Source organism: Pelobates fuscus, chromosome 5, assembly GCF_036172605.1.
Source record: "Pelobates fuscus isolate aPelFus1 chromosome 5, aPelFus1.pri, whole genome shotgun sequence".
NCBI lineage: Eukaryota > Metazoa > Chordata > Amphibia > Anura > Pelobatidae > Pelobates > Pelobates fuscus.
Window position 1 is genome coordinate 255,031,540 of NC_086321.1, and position 16,168 is coordinate 255,047,707.

Here is a 16,168-nt window from a genome sequence, read left to right on the forward strand (position 1 = left end):
GACGAGACGCTCACCCGACACACACATGACGAGAGAAATGGCCCTGACACCTGCACCTCTACACGTCATCACTATCAACGCAAAGGGACTAAACAAACCGGAGAAAAGATCCGGAGCGCTAAGGGACTTTCACAAACAGAGAGCCTCAATAGTTATGATACAGGAAACACATTTTAAAAAGGGAACCAGACCCAAACTTACTAACCACCAATACACACAAGGCTACTACAGTGACTACCACGGGGGTAAAGCTAGGGGAACAGCGATCCTACTACATAAAAGCGTGCCGTTCCAGGGGGGAACAAGCATGACGGACGAGGAGGGCAGATACTTGTTCCTTAAGGGGAAAATAGCTGAGCGCCAATACACATTCGCGACAGTTTATGTCCCCAACACGCGACACTACCGCTTCCTCAAGCAAACACTCCGCAAACTCATGGAGTTCAGAGAGGGGACCCTCGTACTGGGAGGGGACTTCAACATCGCACTAGACCCGACATGGGACACATCATCAGGCTCCTCCCATATTCCCACGCAACAACGGCAAAACATTAAAACCTTACTCCGCAGCCACCGCCTGGTTGACTGCTGGAGAGCCCACCACCCAGATACAAAGGATTTCACCTTCTTCTCCCACCCACACAACTCATACTCCCGGATAGACCACATATACACCACACAATATGACCTCTCCCTAGTCACCGAAGCCAAGATTGGAACGGCGACTTGGTCAGATCACGCACCTGTCACCCTCAAATTAAAATCACCACTTTTTCGCCCCACTACCCCGAAATGGAGACTAAATGAATACCTACTCACTAACACGGAGGTCGTAACCCATATAGGCGACAAAATTAGAGACTACTTATCCCTTAACACTGCCGAACACACATCCCCGACAATACGATGGGAAGCGCACAAATCCGTGATACGGGGACATTACATTCAACAAGGGGCGATCATAAAAAAGAGAACTGAAATGAGACAGGCGAGCCTCCTCGAAGAAATCCACAACACAGATGACCAAAACAAACACGACCCAGACCACACACTCCAAACCCGACTCTTACAACTCAGAAGAGAGTTAGCTACGCTAATCCACTCTAAACACCACAGAGACGCGGTGAGACATAAAGCTTTCTTTACCCTACACGGGAATAAGAGCGGCAAGCTTCTGGCTGCTATGCTACGGAAAAAGAGGCTACACACATATATAGACAGGATCAGGGACAAAACGGGGACCCTACACCGACTCCCGTCGGACATCATGAACACAATCCGCGCATATTATACGGACCTATATACCCTCCCGCAACCACAGACCGAACCGGCGAAGGCCCGCCTTCGCCACGCGATCCAAACATACCTGACGAGGTACCCAATGCCGACTTTAGACGCAGAAATCGCCGAAACGCTAGACGAGCCCATCACTATAGAGGAGCTATCGATCGCAGTCAAGAACACCAAACCCGGTAAAAGCCCAGGGCCAGACGGCCTGCCGGTGAAATATTATAAGACATACGCAGAAGAGCTACTTCCACCAATGGTGGAGGCGTTCAATGCGGTACGAGACGGGGAACGTATCCCCAAGCAGGCCCTGACAGCCCACATAACTGTTATACCCAAAGAGGGCAAAGACAGGGAACATTGTGGGAACTATAGACCCATTTTGTTAATTAACTGCGACGTCAAACTCTTGGCGAAGGTCCTCGCCACGCGCCTCACGAAGCACATCCCATCACTGATCCACCCTGATCAGGTGGGGTTTGTGACGGGACGCGAGGCCCGAGACAACACCATCAGGGCACTCACCCTCATGCACGGCGGCGGAAAGGCCGTAGGAGGCCTCCTCCTGCTGTCCACGGACGCGGAGAAGGCCTTCGACAGAGTACGCTGGGAATACCTTTTTGAGACGCTTGCACACATGGGACTGGGCCCCCACCTAAGGAAATGGATAGAATCCCTGTACAGCGAGCCCACTGCCCAGGTACTAGTTAATGGGGCACTGACTAACGCCTTCACCATCCATAACGGCACCAGACAGGGGTGCCCCCTGTCGCCGCTCCTGTTCGCTCTAGCACTGGAGCCGTTTCTCACACACATCAGACACAACGCAGACGTGACCGGCCTGACGACAGGCCCAGTACACCATAAGGTAGCGGCCTACGCGGACGACCTACTCTTTGTGGTGACCAACCCTACCATCACACTACCGAACATCATGAGAGAACTACAGGCATTCGGGGACCTATCAAACATGAAAATTAACTACGGAAAATCGTATATCCTAAACGTTAGCGTACCCCACACGAGAACGGAAACCCTAAGAAGTAGCTTCCCCTTTCAATGGGCCGAGGACAAGATTAAATATCTTGGTATTTGGCTATCCAAACACTCAGAAGACCTGTTTAGGGACAACTTTGCGGTCATTTTACAGACATTTCAGAGAGACATGCGGGAATGGTCATACCCCCATATCTCGTGGCTAGGGCGAGTACAGGTCATAAAAATGAACCTCCTCCCGCGCCTTTTGTACCTTTTTCAAGCCATCCCCACTGTAATCCCGAGACCCTTCTTCATCACGCTCAAAAAAGAAATGACCAGATACATATGGGGCGGGGGGAAACCTAGAGCAAAATTCTCCATAATGACCAGACCCAAAGACAAAGGGGGACTGGCCCTCCCAGATTTTCGACTTTATTATATGGCCACACACCTACAGAGAGTTGTAGAATGGTCCAAGGAAGGGGTCCACAAGCTGTGGAAAACGGCAGAAGAGATGGAGGCAGGTAGACCGATCGCGGGACTTCCATGGAGACGCGAACAGACGGACGGACACACCATGTCCGTATATACGAAAAACACCCTGGGAGTATGGCGGAAGGCCAAACGACAGGGGAACTTGTCACCATACCCCTCCCCCCTTATGCCTCTGACACATAACGAAGATTTTCCCCCAGGTCTAGACCCACGGGCTCTCAGAAACATCATCCCGAGCACATCCCCGCGCCTACACCACACTCTACAGGGTGGGGTTTGCAAACAGCTTACAGATATGCTAGAAGACACGCCCCCCACCTTCATGCACCGCTTTCGCTATGCCCAACTCTTAGCCTACATTCACACCCTGCCACAGGGGTCAGCGCTTGGCAGGGAATATACCACAATAGAGAGGATCAGCGCACAACCGGACCCACTCCCACACGGGATATCCTCTCTGTACTCCATGCTACAGTCGGAACTCCCGACCGATCCACCCCGTTTCATGGGTAAATGGGAAACAGCCCTAGGAATCACACTCACGGAAGGGGAATGGGAATCGATATGTTACCACTGCTGCTCCACACATAGTAACACACCACTGCTCCACACATAGTAAAACGCAGGAAACGGCCTACAAACTCCTGACGTACTGGTATAAAACACCGCATCTCCTACACCGAATGAACCCAAGCCTATCCAGTCTGTGCTGGAGATGCGAAAGAGAGGAAGGCACACTGAAACATATCTGGTGGGACTGCGCACTGATCACCCCATACTGGCGGGGCATACACAAAATGCTAGGGAAGTTCACAGAACGACCACCCCCCCTGGAACCGGCCGCGATGCTCCTACACCATACACCAGTTCCCCACTCAAAATATAAAAAATCCATGACCATCAGGATACTAAATGTAGCCAAACGAGTACTCCCCCAATTCTGGAAGAAACCTGTGACACCATCACTGCTGTCCTGGTTCAACCAAATGGAGGAACTAAGGATAATAGAGGAACTCACACTGACGACGAACAATGCCCCGACGACATACACTGACATATGGACATACTGGATCCTAGAGACAGCGAAACCGAAATTCCAACGAGACCTCAGGACAACCACCGACGCTCACCTCCAGCACCCAACCTAAAAACGGGAATTAAACACCCAGGGAGACGGAGGACTGATGACTGAAGACGGACCGGACCACCCCACCCCCACCTACCTACCCTTCCCCCAATCCTACAGAGAAAACACAGACAGACCCCACTTAACAGTATGCACACACCGAAGGTCAATGCTACCCGACACAAAGACACCCCCGAGACCACCAGCAACGCCATGGACACTTAGTGACTGCACCCTTAGAGACTCAGAGAAAGGGACGGGGGACTACCCTGGACGAACCGAAGGCCCGATCTGACGGAGACAAACAGACCGTCCTAGACAGGGAAACCCAACCTCCCGTACTCAGCTACACCCCCACAAAACCAAGACACGAAACCGACCCAGGGACGTACAATAGCCCGACGACAGCACTATCACACACAACCAAGATAGGGTGCTGTATGGCACATTAAAGGATGCATATCAGTGGAGGGTATCAAACACACCACGGCTCACCATGAAGACGTAGGCCACCAACGCCACACTAACATGGCGAGGTGGAACACGGACACCAACCGCTAAGACAAGGCTGAAAACACATTAAACACACGATAGAGATAATGGACAGAGACACCCTCCACACTTACAAAAAGAGACACACGGGTCAGTCACTGAAGTGGACTAACGAGCTTGGACTAAGGGTATGACATAAAGTGGAACTCACCCGGCTAACCCAGCTGAGACATGACCTACTAAATACAACTATCTACTGTTAAGGAAGAAGGGGATAGAACCTTAGAATGCTAGGATGTTAAAGATCACGACAGAAAGCTAAGGATATCCATCCACGACACTAACCAAGTGCCCCAGGGCTCTTGTACATTATACATACCTGAAGCTGTAATTGTCACCAACTGGATCTGCGCATCCACGAACGTCTAGTACAGTGAGAGACCTGCGAGTCTCACCATCGAGACAACTAATGAAAAACGACTCTAAACATGTCGATCAAAAAAGTAAGAGACCTGTGAGTCTCTATAGTATTATTGGGGACTGCGAGCCCACCAGCGATTATTATTTGTTACTGTTTCCAGGGACCTGCGAGTCCTGTTCCCTCTTGCATACCTCGTATTGTAAAATCATTGAAAATACGTTAATAAAAATTATATTTACTAAAACAAAAAAAAAAAAAAATATGGAAATCTATGGGTAGCCTCTGGGCCGTACGTGGGGGTTCGGATCTCTGAATACCCCTAAGGATGTTCTTAATTGGTGGAAGGACACTTGATTTGTCTGGTTGTAAAGTTAGCATGTGATGTTGGATGCCTGTCAGATATGGTTTGATTGTGTTGTATGGTAGTTTGAGTTTTAGGTGGCAAAAAGAAGCAAAGCCCAACCAGGATGTCACGATGAAAGGTTGTAAGATGTTGTGTTCAGAAAGGAATCTTTAAATCAAATGAAAGCTCTATCGTAAGTTTCCTGGGTATTAGTAGACAGTGCTAATTGGGACAATGTTCTGCTATGTTGCATAATAGCATCTAGTCCATTACTAGATGGTGGAATAGTGGGGTGTTCGTGGCTGTGAGTGCGGCTGATGGGAGTATTTGACGAAAAGCCTGGAAATTAAAGCGAGACAAATTGTCAGCAGCAGTGTTACATACACCTGGAACATGAATACAAAACAAGAGAAAATTATGACATGCAGCCAGCCGAGTGAGTTTCCTCAAGAATCTCAAAATAGGCAGTGATTTGGATCGGCCTTGTTTATAATGTGACAAGTTACTTGGTTGTCTGAGTAGCAACGTACAGACGAACCTGCCCATAAATGCACCCATGCCACGGCAACCGTCACGATGGGATATATCTCAAACAGAGCTGAGGTAGTGGAAAAACCCTCCAGGTCCTGAACTTCTGAAGGCTAGCTGCCCCAAAGCCATTCGTTCCTGAAAAATTGCTGCAAAACCTGTGGTAGACGCTGCGTCTGACCAAATGGTAGGTGAGGAGTCAGACAATTTTGGAAGGAACATGCTTTTACCATTCAAGGTGGTTAAAGTTTCTCCACATAATTACGCCTGCCGTGGCTTGGGTATCCAGGGGTGACCTGTGTCCATCATGTCTAAAAGTGGGAAACATGTAAAGGAGTTGTGAGATGAAAGCCCGGCCTTGAGGTATGATGCGAATGGCAAAATTCAGTGACCCAAGCAGAGACTGTAATTCTTGCGGTTGCAAGTACCGAGTTGTATGTAGAGATTTTGTTGATCAGAATGTTTTCTACCTTGGGCGTGGCAGGCTAGCTTGCATGGTGGCTGAGTCTAGTATGATACCCAGGAATGTGATGAAGGTATCTGGTCCTTCAGTCTTGGTGGAGGAGACTGGGACACCCACCTGTTTCGAATAGACTGATGGTTTCTTTTAGGCTACTGGGAGGGGAAATATTCTCCTCGACCAGTAAGAAATCATCCAGATAATGTATAACTGTAGGGCATCTGGCTATATTTAATAAAACCAGCATAGGGTTTCGGCGAATACGTCGAAAATGGCCGGACTACTTTGGAACCTAAATGTTAAACGTGAGCAAAATAGTAGTTCCCTGCCCACTTGATACCATGCAGGTGACACAGTGTAGGGTGGATAGGCAGTAACTTGAAAGCATTGTGATATCAGTCTTACTGAGCCATGCTCCGGCCCCTGCCTGCATGATAGCCATAATGGCGTGATCTATGGTGGAATATTGCAGTGAAAATTCCTCAGAGGGTATGAGGGAGTTCAGACTAGGAGTGGCAGAGGTGTGATAAGTCTGTTTGTGAGAAGATTTCCCCATGACAATACCGATGGGGTTTGTCCGCCATGTGGTGAACGGAGGGGAATGGAAGGGCCCCCATAGGAAGTCCTCTGCCACTTCCTGGCTATGAGTGTCTCCACCGCTGTAGGGTTATGTAAATTAGGACATTCCAGGATTCCGGAAGGCATGTGTATGAGGCCTGTGTGAATCCTTCTGATAGACCCGAGATAATGAATTCCACCAAATGTCTAGATGGATGATGTGGCAGTAATGTCGTAAGTACAGAAATGTTTATTGATGTTAAGTATAGTTTTGGGATACATTTTATTTGGACACAGATTTAGCATGTGCCCTGAAACAGATGGCTGGAGAAAGTGATTGCAACTCAACCAGTGCTGGAGGGTCGCAGCGGCTGACCCAGCCATGGTAAGGGGTGTAGTGACCGATTCCCCAGGGGTGATACTGGCAGGCTAACTAGGCCTGAAAGGCGAAAAATTAATCTTGTTTTGTGACAGGTGAGGCCCTGCTAGATGCCAAGTGGCTATGAGAGGCTCTGTCTATGAGTTGGCGCGAGGGGTTATTGAGGCCACCCGTCGTAGTGGCAGGAATCGTAGGCCTCTCGGTGATAGTAAAAGAAAACAGGGGGAGGGAGTGACAGGTGAGGCCCTCTCTATAATATTGCGAGGCGGCTAACTCACGTGTAGCCCGATGGCGTTTGCCTCCGAAACGTTGAGGCGGGGTGTTGGCCTCGCGGACCACTAAACGATAGGCAGAAATGCCAAGAAGGGAGGTACCTATTTGGGCCTATACCCCTAACTTGCCAGTACTCTATGGCCTAGAAGAATGAAACGTATGTGAACTACAACGTGAGCAGGCTTACGTACCTGGTAGTATGTATGACGTTTTGAGATTCGACAGGTATGAAAACCTGGATAAACCTAAAAAGGCGATAGAGTGAGAATGGATCCTGTGAGACCTGTGTAATCTGTATAGGCTGTGATTAGGACTTCTAGCAGTATGTGTGGGAGGTGTAAAATCTATGAGTATGATAGTGACATGACTGCCCATGCTTGGTGACAAGCATTACGCTGAGTCCGATACCTGGCAGCAGGGGATTGGCCGTGTAATGTGTATATATGGAAGGTGATCAGATGATATGCATGTCACTAAACTGATCTGGGAATGCAAGGGACTTTTTAATGTGAAGTGACAATATGCAGAATCATAAATGTTGCTGTAAAGTGACGTATGAATGTATGAACCAGAACGTGTGATTCAAAAACCGAAAGTCTTGTGAGACGTATATGCCGTGTTCTTGAATACTCGTGTTACGTCGTCTGAGTGTGTCAAGAAAAGGCCTGAGTTTGTAAATGCCATGTGAAATGACAATCTATGCAGAAAATGTTGTAACGTGACGTATGAGTGGTTGAACCAATGCGTGTGATTCAACCCGAAACCCTCTGTGGAAGGTAGGACCGTGTTCTTATATACTCGTGGTATATCGTATGAGTATGATAAGAAATGGCCTGAATAGTTAGTGCCATGTAATCGTAATGTACATGTTTGTAATAACATCATATCTCCATTATACTCTTTGAAAATAGGAACGTGTCCTTGAACTCGTGGTATGTCGTACGAGCATGACAGAAAAGGAGCCGTAATGTAGGCTAACCATAACAGTAATATCTGCATTGTAAAATAAAATAACTATTATTATTAAAACCATATATATATATAATAAGCAAACTGAAACAAAATAGACAACCTAAGATCGTGTAAAATAAGTATTTGAAAGTTTAACCGATTACTGTGCAGGAAACGTATGATTGGTTGGATCAGTACGTGTGATTCAACCCGAGTATGCATGAAAAGGATTCAAATCCTTGTGTCATGGTTAACAACAAAGAAATGAGGCCTGTAACGTAGGCTGATTTAATTGTAATGAAATGGATAATTATAAAAAAAATAAAAAAAGACTCCAGTAAGCGTGGGAGTCCAATGTCTATACAGAAATGTTAGCTGGTTTCATACCCTGATGTAATAAGTGATACCTTAAAAATAGCATGAAAATGGTCTGTCTATTTAACCAAGCAACTTTTTAACCAAATGTAAATACATGAAATGATGAAATGTAACTCACGAAAAAGATCTATGTGAATACATAGCAGAATAACCGAATCTTAGTATGAAGGGAAACAGAAGTTAGCATGAATAGCTTAACCGTATGCATTTTAATGCGAACAGCAATCGTGCATAGAATATACTATGAATAAGTGCCGACCAGAAAACACAAACCGAAATGACAATCGTTTAAATGAAGCAAGGTTGGTTTTTACATGAAATGCAATAATGTCTGAGAAGCCTGTAGTACACTGAATGACCGGTAGGGGTCAGTGTGTAGGCGAAAATGCAGTGGTTCGATGGTTTGTACATGAAATGCAATAATGTCTGAGAAGCCTGTAGTACACCGAATGACCGGTAGGGGTCAGTGTGTAGGCGAAAATGCAGTGGTTCGTTGGTTTGTACATGAAATGCGATAATGTCTAAGAAGCCTGTAGTACACCGAATGACCGGTAGGGGGTTTAAACGAATGATATGCATGAACATGCAATGGTTTTAGAACAGACTTAGACAAAATGCAGCCGTAAAGTGAGGACCTGACCCGTGCATGGTGCCGTGGGACTGATGCCTGGCATAACGGGTAGGTTGACTTACAGTTTGTGAGTCACTTGGACACCATCCACGGCGATGGATTGAAGAAAGAAGGTAGTAGGCCGGAAAAGCCTGTGGCTGGATTCCTGACACAGCTCTGCTTAAAAAACCTCATGGAGTAATCAGGTAAAATGGCGTCTGGATGACCCGGAAGTGGAAATGATGCAGCGCTGACCTCGAACGATATGGAGCCAGGTAAGGGGTGTCCCTTAAGTAGGGAAGAGGTGTGTCATACGCCCCTCCCACAATTACAGGCCAAAAGGCCTTAATACATATGTAATGTGGAATAGTAAAATAAGATAGCACTTTAGGTTTTTTCTTATAAAAATAAAACATAGCTTTTATTCAATGTTCAACATTTCAGATTTCCATAAAATCTGTCATCAGGACCAGACCATGGTCACCTATTTGGCCCGCAGTGGTAGAGATCCTCGCAAGGGCATTGTGATGACTCTCTATTGCCATCTGTTGTTCCTGATGAAAGATTTTATGGAAATCTGAAATGGTGAACATCAAATAAAAGTACAGTTTTATTTGTATAAGAAAAGTAACAGTGCTATCTTCTTTTGGTATTCTACATTCTATGCTGGATAAAGCACCAGGTATGAGCCTTTTTGGAGCTAACCTATAAGTGCAATTCTTGTTATTTGTTATAATATCGATCAATCAATCATCTATCCACTGATCTGTCTATCTATTCTCTTAACATAATTGTGAAAAATGAACATATTACCTGCTCACCTGTTACTATATTTTACTTCTACTCCATTCTTTGACCAGCTTATAACTGGCTTTGGATTTCCACCTGCTTCGCAATGAAGAAGAACACTGCGTGTCCCACTTGCCAGAGCCACGGTCTGTCCAATGTATGTGACAACATTTGAAGCAGAGAATTGCTGTGCTGCAGATATCTTCCTCAAAATGACTGGCTTCCTGAGAGTATGATCTGGAATTGACTCATGAGCCTCAGATACTTCAGCATCCATGTATGAAGATCTCCATGAACTAGAAAAGCTTGAAACTGGTTTATATAACGAGTGTTCTGAAATCCCTGGACCGATCTGTATAGGCTCTGTCTTAAATACAAGGGGCTCCTGATTTTCAGGCTGGTTTCTCATGACTTCCTGTGCTAGCTGTAAGAAAAAATGTCTACTGTTATTTTCTTGCATCTCTGTTGGTGCTTGAGGTAAGCTCTTTACAAGATCATCCAAGCGCTTAAGATCTGTGACAAAATTAAAAGGCAAGGAGTGTTCAATAGTATGGTCTTCCTCAGATGAAATATTTCTTTCAAATGATTCCTGGGGTTCTGATGCATCCAGGCTTCTATCAGACAACACTTTTAGAGCCAGAAGATGAGAAACAATGTTATCATACCAGCTACTTGGATCTGTTATATGCTTGTCAGCTTTGCTCCGGTTAAATAGGTTACCATTTTGTTGTTTCTCTGGACGGTTATAGGCTTCATTCTTCCTGATTTTCTTCAAATTCTCTTCTTCTCTTAGTCTTGGAGACTGAGAGATTATTTTATTGTTATCTCCAATGAGCTTGATAACAAAATGCTCTTGGCTAGGTCCAGCCATACAAGTGTAGACGCCAGTATCTGTAGGCCTAAGATGGTGGATTTTGATATAGCCATGTGGTGCCACTGTAACATGCTCAGAGCTGGTCAAGTGTTTGCCATCTTTTTCCCAAATGATTTGTGGTTTTCTAAATCTCCGCACAGGACATCTAAGTACGAGAGAGGTCTTCGGAAGCAGGTAACCATATCCCCCTACAACAAACTGCAACTTCTTCTGTTTCTTTATTTGGATATAGAGCTTCTTCAAACCTGTGATCTGGGGGTTCAGTTTGTGCACGGGTCTTGACCCTTAAGAAAAAAGGCAATATTTATTATTAGATAAAAATATGTAATGAGTTGAATGAAATAAAATAAAACAAAACAAAACACTAAACACGACATTGATTAAAAAACAAAACAAAAATCTCCCTCTATCCACCAGGAATAACAGCTGCCATATAAATGGAATTACACATCATTATATATTAATTTGTTTCAACTGCAATATGCTAAGTGATTCGGATATGAAACCTAACTTGAATAGAATGTTTGTTTTTTTTTGCTTTTTTTTTAGTAATTGCATGTCTTGCAAGGGTATTGAATGCATCTTCAGCAAAAAAATATAGGTGCCCAATTAATTTTTTTTTATTTTTTTTTATACTCAATTAAATTTGATGTGGATTTCTGAGATATGTGTAGAATAGAGTAAGTAATATATAGATATTGTACCACTACCTACTGTTAGGACTAATTTATAACAATTTGTGTAGTTAGTGGAATAATGGTTAGAGAGCAACCCAAAATGGAAGTAATCCTTAAAAAACAATAAAAAAAATATTTCCTAAAACTCTACGCTAAGACAATATAATTACTACTATTTCAACACAGACTTCAGAAGAACCAACAAGAGGATTGCTATCCATGAATTTCACATCTATGGCCTAACTACAGCTTCTACAAATTGTTTGCCTGTCAAATATACAGCAAATGGCTAGCAAAGTCTAAATTGTGTTTCTGTACCTTAAATAACCTAAAGTCTTTATATTCCCACTGATTAATAATGATACTGTCAATGCAGGGGTAAACACGGTGGGACAGATATATCAATCCCATGTGCTTATTCTAATAACAGAATTCATTCCTTTAGGCTCATTTTAGTTTTTCAGTTTGTAATGAACGTGTAAACATGTTCCATGGGGTGCACACGTACTGTGATGTGAAAACATGTTTCTCACATATATCTGCAAGTATAATGTAATTCTTACACAATAAATTGCATAAATGCATCATTTTATACATGGCATTATGAACTTAAATCCCTTATCTATTTTGCCAAGCTGATTATCTGCCTTAATTAATATATCTATATAAATAAATTGTATACACTACATGTGTCACATCAACACTTTTATAAAAATAAACCTCATATTAATATAGTTATCCCCAATAGCATTGCTTAAATATGATTACAGGATCAAACACAATTGCTAGCACTGAATAGATTTTTCTTTTTAAAAACTGTTTTATGTAAAATATTTGTAAACAATATAAAAATACATATGACAGATACAAAACCAAACATTCATATTATTACTTGTGCAAGGTACTAGTGAGCAAGGTCGAACCAGTTGATGGAGGGGAGGGTCTGAGCACATGGAGGTATTTCCCACAATGTAGTCCCCAGTTTTCAACCTTTTCCTGCAAACAACAGCCTGGGTTTGAGTTCCTTCTCCACACGTCACCGAACACTGGAATTCAGAATTTGAGATTATTTATAATTTTACTTCGAGGTTATATGTTTATAAATTTCTTGTGTCACAAAAAAATAGCTTAAAAAATAAAATAAACATGAGAATGAATATTACAAAAAGAATATAAAGTACTGCATAGGTTTATACCTGAGACCAGTCAGTCAGATGCCATTCTGCCGGGCAGTCTTCATTCTTACATGACTCTTGAGACAAAGGTTTCAGTGAGGAGCAGAAGGTTTCTGGTAACTCCAAAATGCTGCCATCAGAGAGACGCTGCTTGCATAGAACCTCACGAGTCTGTATGCCTCCACCACATGTCTGTGAGCACTGTGACAACAAATACCTGGTTATGTGGAGGCTTGGCTGTGGGTGGGCAGAGACCCTCATAGATTGTTAAACTGTTAAAAAAAATGGTTTAACACTGAATGAAGGGAGAGCACCAGTGAACTCCTGGTACTATAATCAATTTATTAAGGTGAAATGGTTATAGTGCCTAGAGCAGGGGTAGGCAATCTTCTGCATTCCAGATTTTGTGGATTACATCTCCTCTGATACTTTTTCAGCATTATGGCTGTAAGAGCATTCTGGGAGATGACTGGAGCGCCGAATGTTGCTTACCGCTGGCCTACAGAGAAAAGGAAACATTGTTCAGTCTAACAAAGGTGTGTTTACTATGATATATGTATGTGTGCACTCCAAACCAAATGTAATAAATGTACTAATTGTAAAGCACTGCAACAGATCCGAACACTATATTTTACCAAAATGTATACAGGGGGTTATCAGGCAAAGGGATGACAAAATAAGGTGAATTAGAAAAAAATGCACCTGCAAACTTTTTTTTATAGAAAACTTTGCTTGAAAGAACCACTCAAAGCCCCCACACTTGTTACATACAATGAGCAGGGTAGGATAAAGCTCATGAACAGGTTTTATAGGGAATTGATCAACAGAGCTATCTCATTGGCTCACAGTGCATCCGGAGCCCTGGAAAACCTTGGGCATTGCTAGGTTCCAGAAAAACCTGGGCCTTGAGCCAAAGCAAAATGTAACCCTAACTTAAGGCCTATTTTAGGTGACTTTATTTCCACAAATTCAGTCTCACCAGTCAGCAATTCAATGCCTGCAAACTACTCCTGGAAGTAGCTTTACCATCCTAGGCCGTTATTTTCCCCCCATTTATTGTACCCAATTTCTTCCATTTACTTATGTTCTCAATTCCCTCATCCAATTAAAGGGCTTCATACAATGGTTCTGGTGTCTATAGTCTGTCCCTGTAGGCTTTTTAATGTAAATGCTGCCATGTCAGAAAAATAAAGCACTGATCTGCATGGAGACCCTAAACGTTTAATGCATCTCTATGAGGAGATACTGATTGGCGGAGTGTGGCATTTTGCCGTGCATGTGGAATAGCCTCCCATAGGAAAGAACTGGATTGGTCATTGAGATCATCAAGTTTAAAATGTAGAGAGTCAGGGTGAAAACTACTGAGAGAGGGCAAAATAATGTATGACCAGAACTTTTTTGCCAACTGAATGTGCTCCTGGATACCCCTTGACATAACACAGATTCCCTCTCAGCCATTTTAATAACTAATATGTCTGAACCACATATACTGCAGGCTTGTATTGTTAAACCAACGCAGCCCTACAATATGTGGTTTTTGTATGCCTCGAGATGTAAAAAGACAATTTGGCAACAGTAGATATAACATGATTTGCACGGAATGCGTATAGGAAGCATGCCAAAAAGATAGATAGGGAGTGCAGCTACAATTACATTTGCATCATAACCTGTACATCTGCTCCACAATCCTCTAGGAATCAGCACCCCGAAAATAAATTACTGGATCAATAACCCCCCTCCCTCTCTCTCCCCCCATTGTTTTACTCCTCTGTAAACCCCTCTAGAACCAGGAGAACTTGAGATCAATAGAAATGTGCAGCATTCACAACTGCTGGCATATAAAAGAGTTATCTTCTGGTTTGTGTAAGTTTCTGGCACCGTCTTCTGTCCTATAAAAAAGTTGCTGAAAACAAGATAAACCCTTTTTTTGGCATGTCACCAAAAAATAACAATCTTAAAATAAATACAGGTTTAAATTTATATGGCCTTTTCTTTATCATCTTGAAGGATATAAGCTTTGATTATAATAAACTCATCTGCCAAAAAAGAAAGCAGCTTATAAACTCATCCAGACTGCATCTTTTTCAATCCCCCCTTTTTCTTTAACTAGCGGATGAAAATTTAATTTAAAGTTCTTTGTAGTGGAATCAGTTAAAAATGCAATCTTTCACCTGTTCATGCGGCTTTCATTTAAGTGATTGCCTGGTGGGGGAACCTTGAAGGATGCAGCAAATGTTAAATAAATTCAGCTTCTTGTAAAATGTTTATAGGTGAATTGTATCAAAATTAGTTATGAGTGCACAATGTTCTATATGTGTTCTAAGGAAGCTAGGGAACTTGAAGCTTTGCGTGCCATGCAGATGAAGGAATATCATTGACAGTTTCAGTGTATCAACCAATTAGTGTCTACAAGGATTGTGTAATAACTTTCTAATTTATTAAGTATTCCAAAGGATCTGTGAGCAATCAAAGCATTTTGGCAAGTTTAGTTATTCTGTAGGATGGTTGGGTGATAACTAGAGATTGATTATTATAGCTTAAGATGACCTAGACAGCTCACATAAGCAGCCACGTATGTCCTGCAGTTGAACCACAGGGAGTTCCAACGTAAGAGATTTTAGGGCTACTAGAGAAGACCTTGCATTTGAGTAGGTTATAGAGAACAAAAATATCAGGGCTGCTGGGGGATCAAAAAGGTTAACTGTGAGCACCATAACCACTTCACCTTACTGAAGTGATTATGGTGAAAAGCATTTTCTTTTTTTAAAAGGTTTGTTACACTGATAATACTTTTAGAGGTGTGTGTATAGGGGAGTGACCAGGGGTTGGGCTGTATTGAAAAATAACCTATCAAAAACAATTTGTGCAGCTAAAATGTAATTTTAAACAAGAATTCTGTAATTTTGTATCTCATTTACACAGAGTGATTTCTAAACACATGTATTGTAGTTTGCAGACATGTTAAAGGGACACTATAGTCACCTGAACAATTTTAGCTTAATGAGGTTGTTCAGGTGTGAATTATAGCTCCCTGCAGCCTCTCATGTAAACACTGTATTTTCTGAGAAAATACAGTGTTTACATTGAAAGCTAGGAACACCTCCAGTTGCAGTCACTCAGAGTGAACCAGAGGGACTTCTGAGTTGATAGAGGCATAATATGCCTCCATCCACTCAGATCTGCTGTGCACGAGCATCCTGTGATTCAGTATCTCCTCCCACTGCATGCAGACACTGAACTTTCCTCATAGAGATTCATTGATTCAATTCATCTCTATGAGGAGATGCTGATTGGCCAGGGCTGTGGTTGAATCATGCTGGCTCTGCCCCTGATCTGCCTCCTTGTCAGTCTCAGCACTGTGATTGGATCAGGCT

The 16,168-nt window shown here is 43.3% G+C and overlaps 1 protein-coding gene across 2 annotated transcripts in view; it reads right to left on the reverse strand.

The window, feature by feature from the left end:
- ADAMTSL1 (ADAMTS like 1) overlaps nt 1-16,168 on the reverse strand; it is a 918,974-nt gene that overhangs the window by 82,300 nt on the left and 820,506 nt on the right. For both annotated transcript variants that reach the window (XM_063455242.1, XM_063455243.1), the window contains 3 exons: nt 12,816-12,995; nt 12,512-12,665; nt 10,101-11,226 (listed from right to left, as the gene is read on the reverse strand). In XM_063455242.1, coding sequence (XP_063311312.1) covers nt 10,101-11,226; nt 12,512-12,665; nt 12,816-12,995 — 1,460 coding nt within the window. The remainder of the gene's footprint in view (nt 1-10,100; nt 11,227-12,511; nt 12,666-12,815; nt 12,996-16,168) is intronic.